Source organism: Elephas maximus, chromosome 12 (genome assembly GCF_024166365.1).
Source record: "Elephas maximus indicus isolate mEleMax1 chromosome 12, mEleMax1 primary haplotype, whole genome shotgun sequence".
In the NCBI taxonomy this organism is placed as follows: Eukaryota; Metazoa; Chordata; class Mammalia; order Proboscidea; family Elephantidae; genus Elephas; species Elephas maximus.
Genome location: NC_064830.1, coordinates 3,584,638 through 3,610,050, shown reverse-complemented (window position 1 = coordinate 3,610,050; position 25,413 = coordinate 3,584,638). Strand labels below are relative to the sequence as shown.

General features: G+C 38.0%; 1 protein-coding gene across 1 annotated transcript in view; it reads right to left on the bottom strand.

Moving 5' to 3' along the window:
• The window catches only part of CSMD1 (CUB and Sushi multiple domains 1), a 2,087,969-nt gene that overhangs the window by 500,618 nt on the left and 1,561,938 nt on the right, over window positions 1–25,413 (bottom strand). The window contains exon 12 of the mRNA XM_049902971.1: window positions 20,652–20,764. Coding sequence (XP_049758928.1) covers window positions 20,652–20,764 — 113 coding nt within the window. The remainder of the gene's footprint in view (window positions 1–20,651; window positions 20,765–25,413) is intronic.

Below are 25,413 nucleotides of genomic sequence, written 5' to 3'. Positions count from 1 at the left end.
TATCCTTGAAAGAAAGAGTATAATTCAACTTGGTATGCTACAGAAAAAGAAAAAGCACAGAAAATTCAGATCCATCATTTTGACTCTCAAGGAGATTGTACAGAAAGGAAACAATGAAATGACTACTTGTTCTGAGCATGCCAGTGGGAGAATAGAACATAATGGAAAGTTAAAAAATACTGTCCCAGGACTGGATTGATAATTACATTTTTGACAAGAAAGTGAACTGTTTGGAAGATAAGAGTAAAGTAGAAATAGACTAAAAACTTATTTGAAAAGTTTGTTGGAATGGAATTGACTTCAAGAAAGGAAATAGCCACAGCCTTAGGGGGAAAAAGAAAAGATGAGAGGGAGAGATTTGTGAATGTTATTTCTTAACCCTTATTAGATCATGGACGGAATATAGACTACCAGAAATAGAAAGGGCTTATAAATCATGTTGTACGAGCTATTGTATTATTAGTTTTCTTTACCTTTCTGGATAATAATCCTTCAAGTAAGCCACACATTTATCTAGCCTATTTGCAAAATACACAAATATAATTACAATTTTCAATTGAGGGCCCTTTTGCAGTTTATAATGAGCTTTCATATCTATTTATACAACTTAGCCTGACAAAAACCCACTTATTATCATCCCCGCTTTAAAGGAAATGAAATTGATGACCAGTTAGTGATTAGCTATGGCCATAAAAAATATCAAAAGCAAAGTGAAGATTAAAACACAGGCAGTCGCATTTTCAGTTCAATACTTTCTCTCCACATATAAAACTGATTGTTAAAACAAAAGCTTCATTCATGTATAAATATATATAATTTAATATTATATTAAATATATATATGAAATTATAGAGAAATACTTAGGAAAGAAAGTTGGGGATGAAACAGGAAAATTCTTAAAAAGTATTTTACTTATAATGTACAAATATACATATAAGACAAATTAGACTGAAATTCCAATATGTACTAGATACAATGATGGAAATAAAAATATTCTTTAGTTGTGCTCAAGTTATTATTATTATTTTCAGTTATACCTGGTATCCTTCATAAATCTTCTAACTTCAAGAACATGTAGAAAAATTACAGCACTAACTGAGTAGAGAGAAGAAATAATTAGCATACCATCTGTTTGTACATAATGACTTCTTAGCAAAAAAGTTGAAGATGTACAGAATAAAAATTGGCAAAATGCAAGTTCATTTTCAGGAAGGTAGAAAATTCTTAATAAAATTAAAATACTGCATAACATCAGTTGTTATATTTTGAGTACCTCATTACTAAAAGAATTTAGAAAACATCAAAAGAGCAATAGAAATGATCAAAGTACCTCAGGCACTGATAAAAAGATGAAAGGATCTCAATGGAAAAGAAAAATTATATACCAAAGTAACTGTCTATCAAACACAAATTTATGGAAAGTAGCTGCATATTTTTTTCTCATTACACAATTGCAATAGAACTAAATTTTTAATGAAATAAAAATGCTAATTTTAGCAATGCAAAATAACAGATGAGTCCTAGAAAGAGGAACGGAATGAACAAAAGAAAAAAGGAGGCTAGCTCCAGTTTTGTACAAAGATAAACTATTTCAGAAGGTATTTTCAGACTAAGTGGAAAACAAAGTATTTAGGAGGATCAGTACTGCAAAGGGCTTTGAAATCAAGGATTGTTTGCAACACTGTGGGCAGTGGTAAACCAAATTTATATAACGAATACTGAGCAGGTCAGAGGTTTCCATAGCATCAGATGCTGAGAAAGTGATAACTTTGTTGTTTTTTTTTTTCTTTGTTGCTCAGCTTTTCCAAGTGGAAATCTCTCTGCAAACAGTCCATGTGGTTTTGAAGGAACTGTCATTCATGCCTCCCTGCCATGCCTGCCACAGGAATGGGCAGGTAACTCGGAATGGCCAATCAACATTCTTCATGTTCCCAGACTCAGAAATTGATGATGGGAACATAGCCCAGTGAGATCACTCAGACTCATTTGGGAAACTGAGATCGATGCGACCGAAAGTAGCTTCCCCTCACTTTTCTGAGATTATGAACTATAAGAATAATATAAGTTTGGAGCAGCCTATAGATATTTCTTTTTTTTTTCTTTCTGTCACATATAGAGACTTACCTGAGAATAAAGCCAAAAGAGAAAAAAAGTAAAGCTAAGAAATTGAGACAGAGTTGTAATGATGCTGTTTAGCCCCCAATGTAACTATCCTGATGCTGATAAGAGATGGGTTTCCGTCATTTGCAGCCAACAGAGTTTTCAATAACAGTCAAGTAGAAAGCAAAAGTAAGACTGAAGGCTGAGAGATCAACTAGAATGATACAATGCTAGTCTAACAGGAAGGCAAAAAAAAACCTCTAGGACAGTGATAGTGAAGACAGAAAAGAAGAAAAATAAAGCATTAGTATCTATATTGATGGAGCCAAATCTCAAAACGGATAAAGAAGATCACACAACTATCCTTGGACAAGAGCTTTCAACATCTCTTTCTCTAAGACTAGTGTGAAGAAGTGGACTGGTACAAACGAAGAGGTCTGTGGGAAACAGGCTCTATAAAGCAAGGACTTTTTTCTGAAATTTTGGGGAAAAGGAGATGTAGATTTTTGGGGGAAAGTGAAGGGTTTCTGTAGTTCTAAGCCCATAAGTTCTAAATAAAATCACTGCATACCAAGCAATGGTGAGAGCTCGGGTGAGGATACCCAGTTGGTAACACACGTGACCTTCGATGGTTACAGCAACTGGAGTTCACCCAGGAAGAGAGCTAGCTGTGTGTCCACAACTAAAGTCAGTCATTACATAGAGTATATTAAGATATTTCAGGCAATGATTTCTAAATTTTCCTCAATCACATTTTTAAAAAATACAGTTTGTGAATGTTATTGCTGTTGTCAGATGCCATCGATGGAAGCAGACCGCCAAGTCTTTCTCCCACGGAGCTAAAGAGTGCCTTCATACTGTTAACTTAGTAGCCAAGGGCTTACCTGTTGTGCCACCAGGACTCCTCGTTTCGTGAATAACTTTCTCAATTCTCCACTATTTATGCAAAGACCACACAAGCGTAAGTCCATTCCATAAGAAAAGGCTTTTACTCATATTAATAAACTGCCCCCCCAAAGAGAAAATGTAGGAAACAAGTGACAATGAATCACACCAAAGGTAAACAACTGTACTGAAATGGAAATTAATCATATCTGAGTAGGAGAGTAGAAGAAACCCACTGCTATCAATTCGATCCCAACTCATAGAGAGCCTATAAAAGGAGTTTGCTACAAATGAAAAGGGAAAGAGTCACACAAAGTTTGCATTCTCTTCATTCCCCACTCGTCCCAGTACTCGAGGGCTATGTAGCATAAGGCAGTGTTTGAGACCCCATTATGCGATTAGCCTTTGGGATTACTTCAAAAAATAAGAAAAAGGGATCACTTTTTAATAATTTCTATTGTAAAACTATGAATAATTTTAGAGGAAATTTGGAGTTTAATAGGCTTGTTTTAAAAAATGTTGAAGAGGCTGAATTGTTCCTTTGCTTTTAAAACTTTTGATTTCCAAACAGCAAAAACTATACAAGCATCACGGTGTTCCTCCCATTTCCTGTTTCTGTATGCCTGTAACATGCTACCTAAGTGCCCAAGTCAGATACAACACAGAGCGCCCTCAACGTCTAAGGACACACAGGGCTAGGGAAGTGAACTTTCCTTTCTTTCTCTATCTTTTCTCTATAGAAAAGAGAAAAATAAAAGAGTTCATAAGGTGAGCAGAGAAAATACTATTTTAAGCCCCAAGTTGCAAAGTTTCAGACTATTTCAAACATCTATATCTTTAAGAAACCCTGTTACTCCAGTCTCAGGATTAACACTACCCACTACAGGTAAGCTTTCTACTGGATGTGGGAAAAACGTCCTGGTAGAAAGATGGGGGCTCACTTCTGCAGCTTCTGTGCTGTCCAGGAGCTGAGCATTCCCTTGTTGTGAAATATGTGACATTTAGCTTATCACCTGATTTACTGACCTCTTCACTTTTCATCCATTTGTTCTTCGTGTCAGAGTTCACTCTAAAGCCAGACATTGGCCGATGACTAAGATGACCCTTAGCCTGTCTCTGACCTCTGATAAAATATGCGTGAACCCCTTCATTGATGACCTGAATTCATGACCTGCCTCAGGTCATGGCCCACCTCATGACACTTCAAAACTATCTTATCATTCAGACATATGTTTACAAACCAGTATCTTCTATTTTATGATAAAATGTAGAAAATACCCAGCATTTGAGGACTTGTGCCATAGTTTGTCACAATTTCCTTGCGTTTATCTATTTTTACACTGTTTTTTACCTTGCATTACTGCATTACTTCCTACCATGTTGGAAAACTAGCTTTTTCCCTAACTTGTTCTTCTTTTCTTATGTCCATGTTGGCGTTGGAATATTCCTGGTGGGGAGGTCTTTCATCATTAGATGGCTTGCTAAATCACACCTAGAATCAGCTTCCAACAGAAACTAAATATTCATAGAGCCGTTGATTTACATCTTCTTCAGAGATAGCAGGAAAGGTTAAAGATGATCCATCCCCATCTCTCATTATAGATGAAGATATTAAAGGCCAGAGAAATTCAGAGCAAAGTGGAAGCAAGACTAAAGCCTGAGCCCAGATCTTCTGGCTAGTGTTCTCCCCACCGCACTATACTGCACCCCTTTATGTTCTACTGCCTTCCCCAGGCCCTTCTCTGACCCAAGCAACGACCAGCACGGCTTTCTGAGTTCTTCACACACTGCACTAAAAATTAACTCTCTCTTATATCCCTATAGAAGAGGAGAAAAACATGAAGCTGTACATGCTAATAAAGAAATATATTTCAAAGAAAATGCATCTGAGCTGAGTCTAAAAGAAGTAGAATGTGATGAAAGGGCAGTCCTGGCTTAAGGGCATGAACAAACGTATGACGATCAGAAAATGTAGCAGGTTGTATTTAGCGAAAAAGAGTAGCTCTATTGATAACTTTTTTATATCAGTAATGCAAAACATGATACATTTTTAAAGCAACAAAATTTAGTAATTCCAACAGACTTCGTTTTATTGAGGTCAGTAAATTTTAAAAGAAGCAGAAATATAGAAGAAAATATACAGATGGTAAGCAAATTCAAGAACAAGGGGCAAAAACTTTTAAGCAAAGGTGGATCTCCATTCTTTCTGACTCAGGGATTCCTGTAGTAAATACATCAATGAGCCTTATCAGATTCAAACACTCACAGTACATGGAAAGAGAGGAAGACGGAGAGACGGTTAGAAAAAGTAAGACGATTCCACTTACAGAGCTCAAAATATAACTGCAGGTGTACATTTTTAGTTTCAATGATTCCACAACTCTTTTAGTCCACCACACACATCATTCACAGTACTTGCGTGCCTACGTGGTATTAAGATACAGATTGGAAAATGTCCATCAACGAGAAAGTTGGCTGTAATTTTAGCTCTTGAGCCCTTAACCCCCACATAATTTCCACTTCATCTTATCTCAGTTTACTCTGAGACTGAAGCTTAATCTGCCAGGATAAATGTTAAGATGAAAGAGTGGGATGCAGTTCAAGATAATGGGCTGCTATACCTAGAATTTAAATGTCAAATTTCTGCATTAGAATTTAATGCTTTCTGGCACTATACCACCTGCTCTTGTGGCTGATACATTTATACATCTAATAATGATTTGTCTCACATTATTAAGAGGAGGTCATTTCTATCATTCGCTCATCAAAGATAACTCAGAAAAAAAAATCGAAATTTGGAGTAAATAATGCTAATATTTAAGTTTATTTTTTGATAAAACATACACAGCAAAGGATTCAAAATTTCACCAAATTCTACCTGCGCAATTCAGTGACCTTGTTTATACTCTTCAAGTTGTGCCAGCATTTTTTGCTACGCTTTTCCAAACTATTCTACCACCGAATGGTGTTTCACTTAATTCAAGTTATTTAACTCATTCTAGCATAAAAACAAATAATAAGAAATTACTTTAAACTCAGTACTCTTTGGGCTTCTGTCTTTGTTTTACTATCATATGTTACCATATATGTTACTGTAGTAAGAAAACCGAAGGCTGGTTTGGGTCAGTTTGTAATTTATGAGGAGAAAACAACAGCTTTAACAAACACGTTCAACCAAATTATTCCAACTTCAAACACTCAAACAATTATTAATTTTGTTAAACTAATTGCTTTGTTTCATTAAATGAAGCTCCTGGAAAATTCATGCCCAAGAGTTACTATGTAGATTTAGTTGTTTTTTGTTTTCATATTTGCCACTACCATTGTAGTAACCAATAATCTTGGTAAAATTTAAGAGAGGTGGCTGATGAAGGAAATGTTTCTAACAATGTTGTTTGGAATAAAATACCTTTTAGCTGAGATCACATTTTTCAAATTTTGTGAGTTTTTGTACAGCTGATTTTGTTCCTCCTCTATAAGGATATACATATTCTTGTGGTGTATTGGATTACTTTTATATGGCCTTTCTAGCCATGGTTTTGTAACTCCCAACATATGATTGAATGGGACTATGAAAATAAGGTGCTTGCAGCCCACCAAGGGATTGGGTACCTTGTTAATAATGCGAATAGGTGCATGACACCCTTGTTGGGATGGGGCCATGAAAATAAGGTGTATGGAACACTAACAAGGGGATTGGTCTGTTTTGGCATCCAGCTAGGCTTAAAGGGAGACATGGAGAGAGAGAGGAGCCGTAACATGGCAGAGAAGGAGAACTTTAACACTGCAGGTGGTGAGAAGCAGTGGCAGAACGGCAGAGGCAGCAGAACCAGGAGACAGGCAGGAGATGGTGCAGTGGGCTTCCAGGCACACAGAGCCAGAAAGCTGAGTGCCTTCAGGCAGGGGGCTTCCTGGTGGATTGGAGTGTCCCCAGGCATACTGACAGAGCTAAAGAGCTTTGTAACACTTGCCTGACCGGGGCAGAGGTCTGACAGAGGGTCCTGAGGCCAGAGAGGGGTATGCCTACAGACACAGGCAAGAAGAGGGTCTCCTGATCGAAGAGCTGTATCCTGAGTCATCCCTGATTCTGAATTGTAACCTGTTACTTCCCTAATAAACCCCGTAATTGTGAAGACGGTCAGTGAGTTCTGAGTGGCCATTTTAAGAATTATCGAACCCAGCAGAGAAGTAGAGAGTGCCATGGGAGGGTGGCTGGTGTCAGAATTGGTAAAAAGGTTGGAGGGAGGAGGTATACATGACCTCCACCTCATAGGAATCGGCTTTGGGCTGACGGTGATGCTCCCTCACCCTCGTGAAGTTAGAGGCGGTCAGACACCTCCACTGTGCCATTCTTACCATTTTCTACAGTAGCTTCGAAAAGGTGAAAAGGCAATATGGGCAAAGTTTTCTTTATCTGCAAGCTCACTTTTTTCTATGATCTCTTTATAACTCCTCATTTTAAAAAATGTCATGTTAAAATATTGAGTTTTGTAATTGAATTCCTTGAACTACAGAATTAACAACCCCAAAAAGTCTATATTCTCAGCATCCATGGGGTCTTTTTATGAACTGTAAGGATTTCTCTTAAACTGCTCTTCGTTACCACAGGAAAAATCTAATGGTAAAAAATATGATTAATACAAACTCTGCATCTCAAAGTAGGGTGACCTCTAGATGAACTGCCTGCTGACCTTATTGCCAAGTTGCTAAACATCAAACACGTAGCCTGCCTTATGGTCAGGAAGTTCATATACGTGTTCAACAGAAGCCCATTCTTGATCTAAATCTTGTGTTCTTAGGGGAAAAAAAAAATTAGAAAATATTCGAGGATTCACTCTTTATAAATATTCCCTAGCAAATAATATTTTCAGTTAGTCTCAACATTTTCAGATATTATTTTACTTGTCATTTACACAATAAGTGTTCAAAACTTGGCCATTCCAAAAACAAAAAAATCTATTTAGTTAGACTTGAGTCCTCCCATAGGAATAAAACATAAAAACAAACTAATAAATGAAAATACTTCAGCAATAGTATGACAATCAAGAATTAAAAACATTTTAGGCATATTCAAGAGAGGAAAATATTTAAAAAGAAAAATAAATAAAAACCTAAAGCTATAAAGTAGGCAGCTTCCATGCCTATTTCCCAACTCATTTGCAGTTATAAGATCAGGGTATTAACACAAATCTGAAAGTATTTAAAAATATTATACTAGATATATAGCATATATACACACATAAAATTTTATATGTGTATATAAATATGTATATATCCAAAACCAAACCCACTGCCGTGGAGTTGATTCTGACTCATAGCAATGCTACAGGACAGAGTAGAACTGTCCCATAGAGTTTCCAAGCAGCACCTGGCGGATTCGAACTGCCAGCCTCCTGGTTAGTAGCCGTAGCACTTAACCACTACGCCACCCGGGTTTGCATATATATAACTTATACCTTATTCCATTTTCTTCATATACTTATCATTACTTGGTATTATCTTGTTTAGTTTTGTATCTTCTCTCCCAATTCTATGAGTTGGAATGGACTTGATGGCAATGGGGGTTTTCTCCCAATTCTAGAATGAACTTTCCTTTTTATTCACTGCTGTATCTCAGCACCTTGAACCTGGAGCCTGGTTGTGGTTGTTGTTGTTAGGTGCTGTTGAGTTGGTTCCGACTCATAGTGACCCCGTGCATAACAGAATGAAACACTGCCCAGTCCTGCGCCATCCTTACAATCGTTTTTATGCTTGAGCTCATTGTTGTAGCCGCTGTATCAAGCTACCTCATTGAGGGTCTTCTTCTTTTCTGCTGGTTGGAGCCCATTAAATACTGAATATTAAGTGAATTAGTTCTCCAAACCTTCAATTATTTTATTCCGTCAATTATAGCACGATAAATTTTTAGATGTTTACCAAGATGTAAACACCATATACTCTGGTATAGTCTGGGGATACAAAATTGAATAAAATGGGTCTCTCTTCACACGGACAAAAGGATAAATGAAACACTAACTATTAAAAATATTATCTTGGATAAAAGAATTGTGATAACAGAGAATTGTTGGAAAACACTGGAAAAAATTTCTTCTGTGAGTTTTATCACGAAAAGTCTCACAGAGTAGCAGCACTAAGCTGGATGCTGAAGGATCAGAAAAATGTTGCCAGTTAGAGTGGGAGATAAAGGGCCTTTCAGGGGGATGGAAAACAGCATAAATACTAATGTGAGAAAGTGAATGAAATATGCGGTGTAGGTAATGCCAAGTACACCACTGTGTCTACGGTGTAGTACAACACTTGAGAAGATAGAGAAACCTGGAAAAAGATGAGAAATTGAATTAATACCATCTGCTGTGTTTGGGTCACTGCGGAGGGCAGACTAAGCTGTAGGTTTAGACAGAAGTTAATCCATCAGACAGAACATGAAATATGCAGTGGAGAGAGACAGGCCGCATGTGGTAATACTACCCAACTGCTGACATCAGGGAGGTATAATATACACTCTGATATCCCGTAGTTGTACAGCTGCTTCCTTCTCATAGAAAAATGTCCTTGCAAGGGCAGCATCACATAAATGCAGACTCTTAAACCCACTTGACTTGCATCTGTATCTTAAGAAGCTCCCCAGCCAGGTGACCTGTATCTGCAATAAAGTTTAAGAAATTTTGGTTGGATGATGCCAACAAGAATTGTGAATACAGGTAAGTTGGGAATTTGTTCAGAAATGAATCCCTTTGACAAAAGGTGGCAAGGCACCAGCTACTAAACTGGAGTTCAGGGATATCCAGAGAAAAGAGACTGGAAGACTCTGTAAGAGGGTACCAGTTCATGAGGGGTTGGGTACTAGGGCAGAGAATGATATAGACAGGTTCAAGCACAAGAGGCTGAGACTGTAAATCCATGAATGGATTTGGTTCTTTGGATCAGAGAAGCACCAACAATTCAGAGAGATTCTGTTTTCTTTGACACTGGCTGGAATACCTTAAAAATGTAAAGTTTAAATTTTGGGTTACTTTTAAGAACTGGAATGGTACTGAGGCTACTAATAACAATAAAGTGGTCTAATATGATACAAGAGAAGGTCTTAATAGGCTAAAAATTGGTGAAGGCCTTGGACATTTATCCATTTGTTCATTTAAAACATATTTAAAGAGTAGCTACATCCCAAAGTTTCAAAGGTTGCACAGGTATCTGGCACATAAAGAGGTACTTGCACTCCCAGGGTTTATGACATCTGTGAAGATGTGACAATTAACCAATTGTTGTGATAGAGACAGAACAGAACACTGTAGGAACATGTAGAAAGAACATTTAATATAACCCAGTCATGTAAAGTTTATAGGAAAAAGTAACATTTGAGTTGGGAGAATAAGATGAGTACATTATCTACATGTTGAGACCATGGAAGCATGACTCTTCCTTGGAAAAGTATATGTCCAAAGGTGAGAGAGAAATAAGAACCTTGAAGAACTGGAAGTTCCATAGGGTGGAACAAAAAGTGTACATGGGGAAGAAGTCAGAGACAAAGCTGAATATTGGTGGCCAGTTTAGGGTATATGTTATGGACCCTGGGAAGGTATTAAATGGTTTTAAACAGTGTAGGAGCACTCTGGGTTTTCATTTTAAAGTCAAGACAATTCTGACTGGACTGCTATGTGTGAGGTCAACAAGAGGGCAAGACAGCACAGAGAGAAAGATGATGCCACACTTGTGACCATGTAGATGAGATACCATCATGCTCTGTCGTAGGGTCAAAGGGGAGATAATAGAAAGAATGGACTGAATAAAAAGATATTAGAAGATGGAACTGATAGAAATTCATGAAGAGAAAAAGGATAGTGCTGGCCACCAGGGATGCTACTGAGAAGAAATGAAATGAAGACAATAATTACAAATTTGGCACCCACATCATCAAAGAATACAGGAAAATGACAGGGTAGATGATAAGCCTGATTGACACCTTGATGATAATGGAAAACCTGGACTATGGGAGTTTCAGGCCAGAAGCTTGTTAAACTAACATATATTCTAGAAGCAAGTAGCTGAGCACCAGGGAAGTACATATTTCTGCTTCTGCCCAAGTTACTATAGGTTTTGGACAATGATCAACCTTTATTTCATAGCTAGGAGGGAACTAACAGTAAGTACATTTTTCAGCATATTAAATGAATGTCAATCCTCAGGAAAGTCCACATGTAAGAAAATTCAAGGTATTTTACTTTGCAAAGGACTTACTATAGACTGTAGGCTGACTATTCTGTAGACTGAATGCTGGCATGCACCATCCTCATTGTCCCTACAGCTGAGGCTAAGGGTGTCGGGTACAGGTAGCTCACAGCTGCATGTCTCTCTGGGAATTGCCCTTGGACCAATGGGCTCACGCTACAGTAAAGAAGGAGCTGTGGTGGGTTTATGATCACGGAATCCACATGTCCTATCACTTAGCACAGAAGTTTTCACTGGATTGAATGATATCATGACTTTTGGAAACATAGCTAAGGAGCCAGCTTGGAGATGTTACCAATGAGGATGGGATGCCATCCTCTAGGATATGGTGTATACCCTAAATGAATAACAATTATATGGTGCGTACCCCCAGTAGGTGGAATACATAGATCCAGGGCCAAAATGAGGAAGTAGGAGTAGTAGCCTTACCACCGTTACCAGTGACGGACTTGGGAAATTTATTCTTCCAGATCTGTCAACTTTGGGCTTTGTGACTTAGAGGGCTTGTTTATCCAGAGGTAAATGTTTCCACCAGGGGACACAGTAAGGGCTCTATCAAACTTTCAGCTATGACTACTGCCCAGTCACTGCAAGAACCTCTGTCAAAGAACTAGTCAGTCCTTGCTGGAGGCACCGTACTTGCAGGGCAATTGCTCCTGCTCATGAGGAAAAGGCAGGGCTGCTGTTACACAATGAGGAAAGGGAGGAAAACTTGTGGCACTCAAGTCATGCATCGAGGAGTCTCTTGGAATTCCCCTTTTCATTTATGAAAAAATTGACGAGTGCAGCAGCCATGGCTTCAGCAGGGAATGGTGGCAGGGACTGAGACCCCACAGGAATCTGGATCTAGGTCATCCCTATAAGCCACCTAGATCAGCAGAGAGGAAAGCTGAGGGAAAGAGGAATCTAGTATGGGTAAGAGAAGAGGGTGACAATGAATACCAACTGCAGAACGAGATAGCTGCTGTGATGGAGGCTAGATCAGGTCACTGAACTTTCTCTTATAGGTTTTCAAAGGAAATGAGACCAAACAGAATCATGGAGAAGTTCTTCGTAGGTGGGGAGAATTTACTATAAGGAACAGGGGATCTGAATGGCACAATGGGTGAATGTAGTGGATGTCATAGGGTACCACCCAAATACCCTGTTCGGAACAAAGACACTCATTCTCCCAACTGCCAGGAGCTCATGACTGCATCTCTCTCTAGGAATCCCCTCATCCAGGGCTATGCTCCCTTCCCTGGTGCAGCCCACATCAATGGTCAGTGGTACAAAGCTTGGTCACCTTGCTTCAGGTTGGGAAAACCCTGAAGAGCCATCCCAGTTCCAGAGCTCCCTACAGGACAGGCTAAGAATATGTTGTAACTATACACTGCTCAGCTTTTCATTCTACCCAATTCTGCCTCCTGCCCTTCCTCAGGTGTTGTTTCCAAGTATGCCCCCGAGTAAATCTCTCATACATAAATCTCCATCTTAAAGTCAGTTTCCAAGACAAAGGGTAATTTAGTAACAGATTTAAATCATGGCTTCGGAAATTTTTAAAAATCCACTTTAGATTTTTAAAATGCATAGTTTAAATGCATATATCCTCAAATCCCACATTATTATGTTATTTTAACAAGAATTCTGGTGCTATTAATTTTAAGTTTGGTTTAAAAAAAAAAAAAAAAGATCTTGACAATCTTTACCTTTGTTAAATGTTCAAAATCAAGACCATACTATTGTGAAAAAGAAGGCACACATTGAAAATGCTTTGTGATTTTGGGAATTAGCACACAATTAACACAAAAAGTTACTTGCAGCTAATTCCTGCAGCTTTACCTTGTCTTTAGGATTTTAAGAATCACTCTATTGTTCTGACAGGCACTTGCCTGCCTTTGTCTTAGTAGCATATTACCTTCATGTTAACAAGGCCACAGTCATGTTCTTACTTCTTATCCGGACAAGCGAGTTTTCATCTATTCAGTGGCCACACATTGTCCCTCTAATTCCACTTGGACCTCTTCTGTATATGTGCAATTAGTCACACAGAGAACTAGGAAGAGACTGTGCCAGGTGACTGGAGCAAATTCAACCACACCTGTAGAGAAGTAACTCAGAGACAATGCAACGTACATGCTGTATCAGACGTATGGTCTGCCGAGGGTGGGGAACGCTGCTATCTGAGCTGAGTCACATTCAGCTTCTGCTCAGTGCAGTGCCAAGCTTACCGTTCCCGTTCACAACAAATGCAGAGACCCCTCATTATACATTAACATACCTAAACTAATTTTCATTCACTCTTGTTAAAAATTTGTTCTCTAGACATAGGAGATGATTATTTCTGGTATGAAATAGTAGTGTTGAACTCAAATGATTTTACTGAAACAATTCTTAGTGTGAGCTTAAAACAGGACTTACTTGTACCACACAGCGGCACATCACGAGGGATATTTCCTTTAATTTACCCCCTGCTAAAATTTAAACAGCTACGGCAAATCACATAAAACACGATCTGTGGAAATGCAGTTCATCAACTTGTGTGATGAACTCTAACGGAGCATTATTTTTCTGACTACAAAATGCTTCAGCTTTCACCAACTTAACCATCGACTGCAAAGCCGTAAAAATATGGGCCACCAGAATTGTACACTCATAAGACTTTGGACAAACACTCGAGCGTCGAGCTTTCCTCTTGATAATCTTCATCGGTGCTATAAGTGGCAATGACCATGAGGGAGCTCTCCCTTGAACTGACAACAGGTGCGGTTTGTTTGTTTTTCTGGTGACTTGTAAGAATCTGCTGCAATATAGGATATGTATTTTATTATAAATGTATATAGACCCAATCAGTTTTGACAAGAATTTGGTATTATTAAATATAAGTTCTGTTTAAAAAAAAAAGATTTTGCCAATCTTTACCTCTGTTGGAAACCCTGGTGGTGTACTGGTTAAGAGCTACAGCTGCTAACTAAAAGGCCAGCAGTTAGAATCCCCCAGGTGATCCTTGGAAACCCTATGGGGCAGTTCTATCCTGTTATATAGGGTCGCTATGAGTAAGAATCCAGTTGACGGCAGTGGGTTTTACCTTTGTTAAATGTTCAAATTCAAGCCCAGGCACCTGGCTAATCTCACACTGACCTCAGATGTTTTCCAAGCATATTTTCAGAGTTGCATCGAATTTATGCCAGTTGTCCCGGGTAAAGTTGTCCCAGTGCTTTAAGTAAAGTCAGACCTCTCTTAAGAGAACTTATCCGAAGACTTTGGAACACACTAAGTGGGACGTAAGAGCCCAGCTTTTTATCAGCTTGGCAGTGAAAAGTTCTTTTGACTCCGTAACCAATCACAGAGAAACCAATACCCCAGAGTCACCAATGAATTATCTTTCCCTGCGTTTATAACCCTTCTCCCAAAAGTAAAGACTTCTCCCTTACACAATCACCCAGAACTTTTTTGATAGACTTTCTCTCACTGCCCTTCAACACCTTTCCTTCACTTCCCAAAAATGAACTGTGGGCCAGTAAGAGCCAAATACTCCCCTACGAGCAGATTAATCGCTCAATGAACATTGCTTAAAGAACTCTGTGTTTTCTTTCCTCAATTTGTTACCTTAATATTTTTATAAATTATGAATTTTAAAATATAAAATGAAAAAACTATGGACTAGTCCTATTTTGGCATTCCATACATATTGTTCTGAGACTATATATATTAACTATATATGATTTATATATATAAATAGAGAAAGAGAGAGAGGAGTCCTAGGTGGCGTAGTGGTTCAAAGCTTGGCTGCTAATTGAACGATTAGCAGTTCAAACCCACCAGCTGCTCCACAAGAGAAAGATGTGGCAGTCAGCTTCCATAAAGATTACAGCCTAGGAAACCCTATGGGCGCAGTTCTGCTCTGTCCTATGGGGTCACTAGGAGTTGGAATTGACTTGACAGCAATGGGTTTACATATTTTTATATATATGTAATTCTTGAACAAATGTTTTAAATCAAATAACATCAATTGTTTATGTATTTTAGAATCACATTCACAAGCAGTTTGTATTTTATGTCCAATTTTTATCATAATAGTAAAAAAAAACCCTTTTCTGTCTAGTCAGTTCTGACTCATAGCAACCCTATACAACAGAGTAGAAATGTCCCATACAGTTTCCAAGGAAGGGCTAGGGGATTCGAACTGCCAACCTTTTGGTTAGCAGCCAAGCTCTTGACCACTGTGTCACCAGAACCCAACAACCACCAGAGCACCTGGCATTCAAAAAAAAAAAAAAAAACTCACTGCCATCGAGTCGATTCTGACTCATAGCGATCCTATATGAAAGAGTAGAAATGCCCCACAGAGTTTCCGAGAAGCACCTGGTGGAGTCAAACTGCCAGCCTTTCTAGTTAGCAGCCATAGCAGTTAACCACTATACCACCAGGGTTTAGTACTTAGAAAATAGCAATTTCTAGAATATCTTCTTTTGAAATATTTTCTTTCATTTTTTTTTTTTTTTTACCCTCAAGACTTATATTAGTTAACTGTTTTACTTTAGAAATATTACTTTGTCAAAAGATAATACATGGCCTTGAACTGGCGATCTCTCAAGGATCAAGGAAATCCACATTACCATGACTTCTCAAGTTGTAGGTATGAATAGTCTATTGAGACTACTAACAGCATACTAATTAGCGTTAAATGCAATTATAATGAACGTGATATGGTCATGCAAAATGAAAGTATGACAATTGGAAGGATATTTACATTTTAACTGAGAATTCTTATATCCCTTCCTAGCAAAGGATTCACAATTTGGGAATGACGCGTCTCACTACTCTTCGTACTACAGACCTTGTGTGTGTCTTGGTCATGTCGCAGTTGATTTACTGCAATATGCCCTGTTGGGAAGTTTTTCGTATTTCACTGATGTTTTAGATTCTACCAAAGACAGTAGCAAGTGTAGGTCATGTGGAAAATATGATACTTCTACCAGCTTTCTTGAGTAACTGTATAGTTAAGTAGAAGTTCTATTATAGGTCAAGTCTAAAAGTCTAAATGTCAGGGAGCATTCAGCAATTATCTCTACATTCTGGCAGTAACCTTTGAATGGGATGCAAATATGTTTTATTGTAGCATTCCTTGTTAAAAATAAGCCATTACGTCCCCATCCCAACACTATGTTCCAGCAAAGAGGAATCTATTTTATACTTTATAGATAAGGATACTCACAGGTAGGCCCTCTCCTTAAGACAGGAACAGAGGGGCCCCCAAATCTGCAGTTCACATAAACAAATTAAAGTAACAAAGTAACAGGAAATGGGTCAGGGCATAGAAACAAAGCCATTCCCCAGAACAATGGGACAAGGTATCAGAAAACAGCCCAGAAACTTCCTTAAAGTTGTCCTTCAGAAGCAGCTGGATGAAACCAGCCCCAGGGACATGGGCGGAACATCCACCTGTGACCACTGTGTGGCTTTCCACCAGGGGCAGCGAGAGGCTGCAGCCAGTGCTGGAGAATCGAACTCTGGGAGCGAGAGACTGCGCAGGCATGACACCCCGTAATAAGTCCTGCTAAAAATCCAGAGGCCTCCGGGACAGGAGCCATCTTAAAGCCATTTAGAAAGCTGCTGTATGCACACTGTAGTTAACATATCTCCACCCAGACAGGCCACCGCCTGGAAAACCCCACCTGTATCTATGAATAAACATAAATCTTTCCCACCCAAAAACCTTTAAGAACCCATGCAAGTCCTTTGTGCTGGGAGAAGGGGGTAAGCATTGCCTAGGCCCTCCTTGACTCTGCTTGCAAGCCTCTTTAATAAATCTTTGCTCTTGTGGAAAATTCTGCGTGCCTTACCTGTTTATTCTTGACCAGTGAGAGGCAAGAACCTTATTTAATTAAAGGCGTAGAGGCACCGGCAACATCTTCACCACAGGACTTTTTAATATTGGAACAATTTTAATGCCCATGCAAAGAGTGCAGCCACACTATTCTGTGTCCCCGTACCTGCACTCCTGACAGTATTACCCACCATCTTTATTGTCTCGGGATTGGTACATATTTACTTTAATTATCTGCCTCATTGGTTTGCTATGCAATAGCTTCTTCTTACATTTTTTTTCAGCTTCTGAAACTACTCCTACAGTATACACTTATAAAATAAGAACATCCTGTTTCTCTATTCAAATCCACAAAGTAGAACAGATAAAGATAAAAATCACAATTCAATATTTCTCATTTTCACCCACAAAATACAGTTCCTAAATAATTTTTTATTTAATCTTAACCACTTAAAACTTTTCATTTATTTTCTTTTATATTTCTCAAATTACTATTATAGATTTAATTTCAACTTTCAATTTTATATTTTAAAGCTACCTAAAAATGGATATAATTCACAAATGCAAGCCAGGCTGACTAATAGGTACTGAAATGGTTGAAAGAGAAAGTTGAATATGAGGTTAAGAAATACTAATAAAAACAAAAGAGCACCCACAGTTAATTTGATTAAAAAAAAAATATTACAGCCTCTATAAGCCTGAGCCCAGAAGAACTAGATGATACCTGGATACCACCACCAAACACTCTGACAGGGATCACAGCAGAGGATCCTGGACAAAGCAGGAGAAAAAGGTAGAACAAAATTCAAATTCACACATACACAAAAAAGACCAGACTTACTGGTCTGACAGAGACTGGAGGAACCCCTGAGACTATGGTCTCCAGATACCCTGCTAACTCAGAACTGAAGCCACCCCTGAAGTCCACATTTCAGCCAAAGAGTAGACAGTCTTAAAAAAAAAAAAATACAAGTGAGGAACGTGCTTCTTAGTTCAGTCAAGTATATGAGACCAAATGGGCAACACCTACCTAAAAGCAAAGACAAGAAGGCAGGAAGGGACAGCAAAGCTGGTGGAATGGACGTGGAGAACCCAGGGTGGAAAGGGAAAGGGGGAGAGTGCTGACACATTGTGGAGAGTGCAACCAATGTCACAAAACAATTCGTGTATACATGTTTGAATGAGAAACTAATTTGCACTGTAAACTTTCACCTAAAGCACAAAATTAAAAAATGAACATTAATGCATGCTTTCTCTAGTCTACACTGTCTACTTATGTTAAAATTACGAATACTTATTGATCATTCATGTGATTTATTTGTGTATACTGTATTTCACAACCGTATAAGTAGTTTTTCATTTTTAATAACCAGTCTTTCGAGAAACCAACAAACATGATTTGACTGTTTTTGACAATCTCCAAACAAATCAAATCAAATAATTTTTTTTTAAAGTTTCCAGGTGGCCCATTTCAAAAACCTTTTTAAATGAGTAGAAGAAAAAAGAAAGCCATATAATCCCATAATATGAAAAACATTATTTTTCTTTCAATTCATTTTAGCAATTTTTTCACAAAAAAATTATTTCTAGTGAAAATCCAACCACTTTAAAGTATTTTTTTTAAGTAGTAAACAAGGAATAAAATTGGAGTTAATGGTATAAAACACAAATTAAATACATTTAACAGAATTTGAGATTAAAAACTGGCCAAAAATGGAACTGGTTCTTAATAAATAAAGGATAAATCATACACATATAGAATTTTTCACGTATACAGCTCTACTCAAATTTTCTTTTTCTTTATTCAGATATTCTCCTTTCCCTTTGTTTTTTTAGTTAAGCTACAAGATCTTGCCTTTCTCTTAAAAAAAAATTAACCAATTAACACTGATATATATATCAGTAAAATTTATACATATCTGAAAATAAAAATATTTGTATAAGAATTAGACATCTATTTTACGATCCATAAAATTTTTATGGATTTATTTTATGATCCATAATCGTGATTCAAATGGTTGAAGAATTTTTTAAAGGGTAAGATCATGACTTTGTGCCAATGTAACATAGAAACATGTCAAAGATTTTATTTAACTCAGTAATTAACAAGGGCAACAGCAGGGTATTTTAAAAACTGTTTCAAAGGAGAATCCAAAGATCACACAGGTCTAGGCAAACAGAAATGCTAAAATGAATTTGCTAATAGACGCAAAAGTGGTCAAAAGCCAAAGGAGTCAATAGCATTTTCTCCAGACAAAACCATTTACATCTCAGTGGACAAGAATCATTGCTCTGCTACCAGTTTTCTATCATTTACTAAGATCTAAAATAAAACCAAAAAAACCACTGCCGTCAAGCCAATTCCGACTCATAGAGACCCTATAGGACAGAGTAGAACTGCCCCACAGCGTTTGCAAGAAGCGCCTGGCAGATTTGAACTGCCGACCCTTTAGTTAACAGCTGTAGCTCTTAATCACTACTCCACCAGAGTTTCCAAGCTGTAAAATAGCTCAAAGACAATGAGAGTCACAGACCCCTATGGAAATATTTAACTAGGAAGAACATGCTAATCACCACCTAGGATTTCACTGAAAGGACACCTTATAGTCTCTTTTGCCCAAATCGGTTTTACAATTTTTCCTGACAAAATCTTACAAATAAATTATTATTATTATTTGTAAACCAACACTTGAGTCAGTTACAGAATATTTGGGAGTGGCTTACAAATGCTCACAAATATAGATTATTTCAGGTTCATTTTCTTTCTAATTTGGTTTAAATTTAAATTTTTTCCACAATAAAAAAGCTTTTTAAAATAGCAACATTATGGCAAAAGATACCTGTTTTCTACGAGATTCTTTCAGATGAAACAATATAGGTAGAACAATACAGTGAGATTATCTTCGAAAACGTGCCACAGTAAACCTGACGTCCTGGTTTTTAAGCGGGCTTGCCCGGTGTCTTGTGCACACGTGGCTCTACTCCATTCTGGCAAATGTACACTGTGCTTCTCAACAACATTCCAGAGATGAAGCCAACTTTCCTGAAGGCTTATCCCCTTTTCCACCGTAATTATATTTCACAACTCCAGAAATAAGAATGTGTTTCCTAGACAAATACTGCAGAGTTTTCCTTCAAACCTTATATACATTTCTGTACTGTCCATGGAGAAAAGATTTTACACTAGTATACGTATGTAATGGAGCTTAATTAAATTGAGTCTAGTCAAATCTATACTTTGTTTAAAATCTTCATAATCCTAACTACTTATCATAATCACAGCCACTTACCTCAGTCATGATCATAACCACCATCAGCCAGTAAGAAACAAAGTGCCAAGATCTACAAGTATGCACACATTTCATAGCTTGCATTTTATAATTAGTGTCAATCTTTATTTTAACATAATGATAACACACATCATGGCAAGGCAAGCTTTCAAGAAGTTAAAAATTCTTATGCTAGAAAAGAACCGTAAACAGGGTTCAATTAAGGAAACTGAATATTGTTATTTCCAATGAATAAAGATTGTTCTTACTTGTTGATTTCATTTGTTTAATACACACAGAATGGCATCTGCCCTCTGTAGGAATGCCAGTCGTACATAACAGCATGTGTGTTCCAGCCGTACCTTGGTAAACAGCTTTGAATCCAGGGGAGCCGATGCTATCGTCAGACTGCAGGTGCAGCCACATCTGGTTGGTCATGCTGACAATGAGGTCAGGAACACTGGACCCAGTCAACCTGGACAGAGAAACGTTAACGTCATTACTGAGAGCCGCAAGCACATCTGTGTTAACTTGGCAGGGCGCCTAAAGTGAGATTATCATTAAGAGGATGGTATAGTTATATAACCCACTGGGTTATAGTTAGATAATATTTCTTCTGATTACCAGTGAGCAACTGTGTGTGTATGTGTATATGCCTGTGTGCATGTGTGTGTGTGCAAGTATGTGTGTGCATGCATGTGTGTGTGCATGCATGTGTGTGTGCATGCATGTGTGTGTGCAAGTATGTGTGTGCATGCGTGTGTGTGCAAGTATGTGTGTGCATGCATGTGTGTGCAAGTATGTGTGTGCAAGTATGTGTGTGCGTGTGCACACGTGTATGTGTGCATGTGTGTCTGTGTGCATGTACGCGTGTGTGTGCATGCATGTGTGTGCATGCATGTGTGTGCACGTATGTGTGTGCGTGTCTGTGTACAAGTATGTGTGAGCATGTGTGTCTGTGTGCATGTACATGTGTGTGCGTGTACGTTGTGTGCATGCATGTGTCTGTGTGCAAGTATGTGTGTGTGCATGTGTGTGTGTATGCATGTGTGTGCATGTATGTGTGTGTGTCTGCAAGTATGTGTGTGCATGTGTGTATGTGTGCATGTGTGCATGTACGTGTGTGCATGCATGTGTGTGTGCATGTATGTGTGCATATGTGTGTGTGCATGTATGTGTGTGTGTGATTTTAAAAGAGCAACCTTACCTTTGTGTAAGTAGGAAGACCCTCCTTCAAAGCTTTAGAACCATTTGCAATTTATATTCATATTTAAACCTCTTCTTTTTTTTATTGTTGGCAATTGACGGTATTATTCTATTCTATAACTGCAAATTTGTATCTTTTAGTTTAAAAATCAGCTTTGGGTACCCAAGCACCCCCGTTTGCCTGAGACGGCAGGGCTTCCTGGGGCATGGGCTTTCAGAGTGAAAACTGGGAGAGTTCTTGGAAAACCCAGACAGTTGTTCATTCTATGTGACTAAGGGATACAACCTATTGCTGTATAATTATATGAGCATAATATGACACCATTAAAGTGAAAGCATCTCTCAGCTGAAAAACTGAACTGCTTATTAAAAAACATGTTTGGATTGTTTAGTCTGTAACCATATACCTTAACTTCAAAATCTTTTAAAATACTTATCATATTTAATCATAGATTAAGAGAATAGTAAAAAGAACAGCATCTGCAGATAGAATAGGCTTGGCAGCATTTACTGAACTTTCTTTTTGTATATGAACATCCAGGTCAACCAAATGGAAGTTTCAGTTTTCAATGAATCATTGTGTATCAACAAAGCAATCACATAGACGTTCCTGTCAGCCAGTGAAAAGAACCAGTAAATCCATCCACTGAACTCCACATGCTGACAGAAAAGCATGTTGAAATAGAAACACTGCAAGGAAAAAAAAAAAAAAATCAATTCAACGAAAACAAATGTCTCTAATCAAATAGGAAGCTTTGCTTTCAGCAAGGTAGTCTCAGGAATATGAACGCATGAATTGCCCCATCAATCATGTCATTTGTCTATCAACCCGGCATTCTCACCTTAGGCAGCAGAGAACACCTGACTCCTCAAAGGAAGATGAACAACAGTTATTATACGTGAAGTAACTCGTGCCAAGTTACACACAAATTGAAAAAAAGGAGGTATTTCAGAGAGCGATGTGCAGTACCTAAATACGTATTTCTTTCTGAAAATGTCCTTGCAAAAGTGTTCTTTTTCATTTGTCTGTTTTGTCTGCTTTTTTGATTTGAGAGATTTTTTTCCTCTTTATGCATACACTTTATTGAAGTGTAACATATTAAAAAGTGCACACATCATAAACATCTTAAACATCTAGCTCCATGGATTTTACAGAGTAATATACCTGTGAACTACCGTGTAGATCAGCATATAGGATATTACCAGTACCCCAGAAGCCTTTCCTGGGCCTCTTCCCAGTCACTCACCTCTGCTTCCAACTTGCTGAAACACACAGTAGTTTTGCCTGTTTTTTTTTTTTTTTTTAATTGTATAAATAAAATAATACTATGCATATTTTTTGGTTTATATATTATATAGGGTCGCTATGAGTTGGAATCGACTTGACGGCCCTGGGTTTGGCTTTTTTTTTTTTTTTTTTTATCATGTTTGTAAAATTTACCTACGGTTTTGTCTGTAGTTGCATTACATTTATTTTGATTTATATGTAAACAAAATATAGATGTAGATATACATTTAAATAAATTGTACTTGTGTATCACATTTGTTTATACAATGTATTTGTTGGTGGATATTTGGTGTGTGTCTAGTTTGGGGTTGTTAGAAAAATGCCATTATGACCATCATTCTACATGTGATTTGTTTAATATATGAACATATTTTGGGGATCTATAACTCAAAGTAGAATTGTGGGAAAGAGATCATACATATGTGTAGGTTCTGTGAATCCTGGGAGCCCTGGCGGCACAGTGGTTAAAAGCTTGGCTGCTAACCAAAAGGTCAGCAGTTTGAAGTCACCGGCTGTTCCTTGGAAATCCTACAGGGCAGCTCCGCTCTGTCCTATAGGGTCGCAATGAGTTGGAATCGATTCAACAGCAATAAGTTTGGTTTTTTGGTTTAGTGAATTCTGACAAAAACATTTTCCAAAGTGGTCATACCATTTTATACTTCCACCAACAGTATATGGGAGTTTTGGTAGCTTCATAATATCAACAACACTTGGGATTGTCAAGTTTTGTTCTGCCATTCTTGTAGGTGAGTACTGTACTTTTATGCAAACAATATGCACCTTCTACCTTTGTTTGCCAGCCCCACCCTCCCCCTAGAGAGGTATTTTCCTAAACACACTATGTTACTTTTTTTACAGTAACATGTGGAAGACGATTGTCATGGCAGCACTTGTAAGGGCGCACAATTGGGGGAGAATGCAACCGGCAAACCAACCCAGGAGTTATTTGCATTAAAATACAGTAATAACATTAGGTGTGGTTTTAAATAGCATTTTCTCCTTTCTTTTTGAAAGTGTTCCATGACATTGGGTGCCTTCCCACAGTGTGTCAGCACTCTCCCCATTTCTGCCTTGGCTTCTGCATTTCCTTTTGTCCAGATTTTCTACCCCTTCCTGCCTTCTTATGTTTGCTTTTAGGCAAATGTCCTTTAGATCTTGTATAATTGATTGTTGTAAGGAACACGTTCCTCTTGGGTGTTATTGTTTATTTTATGGGCTTTGTTTGGCTGAAAGGTAGTCTCCAGGAAGGACTTCATTTCTAGGCCAAAAGACACCTTAAGGCCATAGTCTTGAGAATTCCCACACTCTCTGTCAGAGCTGTAAGTAGGTCATTTTTTTTTTTTTTTCCAATTTGATTTTTTGTTCTACATTTTTTTCCCACTCTGTCTGGGACCCTCTGTTGTGATTCCAGTCAGAACAGTCGGTAGTGGTAGCCAGGCACTACCTAGTTCTTCTGGTCTCAGGGACATGTAGGCTGTGGTTCAGGTGGTCCATTAGACCTTTGACTAATTGTTCTTTTGAATCTTTGTTTTTCTTCACTGTCCTTTGCTCCAGATTGTAAGAGACCAAGAGTTGTATCTTAGATGGCCGCTGCAAGCTTTTAAGACCCCAGACACTACTCACTAAAGCAGGATGCAGAACGTTGTCTTTATGAACTGTGTTGTGGCAATTAACATAGATGCCCCCCACGTCCATAGTACTTTGTCTCCGAGCCTAGGGACTTCATTCCGTGGGTGTCTGGTTATGTCTAAGGAGTTTCTGTGGCTGAGCCCCTTGTGTGCTCTGTTGTCAATATTAATATACATGTAGCACCTACAATTACATATGTAGAAATATCCACAACCAAACCTATATCTGCAGGCGGATATGCTCCTTTACACCCTCCCTCTTTAGCATACCTATCTACTTATGTATCCATTGTAAATTACTGTTTGTTAACATTAGTGTTGCAGGATTGTCTATGTTATAATAATTAACATAGTTGCCCTTTATTCTTGTGTTCCTCTCAGTGTCTTCCTTTGCCTAGGTCATGTTGTGCTGACTTCCCATATTTCATATTGCCTTTCCCTTCACCGATATTAACATGTGTCTTCTATCTTGCTAGTAATCTTCCCTCCTTCCCCTCCCCTCCCCTCTCTGGTAACTATCAAATAAGATTCTTTAAATTTTTTTCCTGTGTGATAAATAATGTTGTTGAACACACCTTCATAAGTTTATTGACAACTTAAATATCTTTTGGGGGAGAGTTTTTTTTTTCCATTCTTAAATTGGATGGTGTAGTGGTTTTAAATATGTCCCACAAAGTGTTTGATACATCTCTCTTCAAGAGATGGAGCCTAATTTCTCTTCCCTTGAGTGTGGGCTTCATGATTCACTTCCAGCTTTTGTGTTGTGGTATATACACACAATGGAATACTATGCAGTGATAAAGAACAATGGTAAATCTGTGAAGCACCTCACAACATGGATGAATCTGGAGGGTATTATGCTGAGTGAAGTAAGTCGATCACAAAAAGACAAATATTGTACGAGACCACTATTATAAAACCCAAGAAAAGTTTTACAAACAGAAAAAAAATCTTTGATGGTTATGAGGGAGGGGAAGTGTAAGGAGGAGAAATCACTAATTA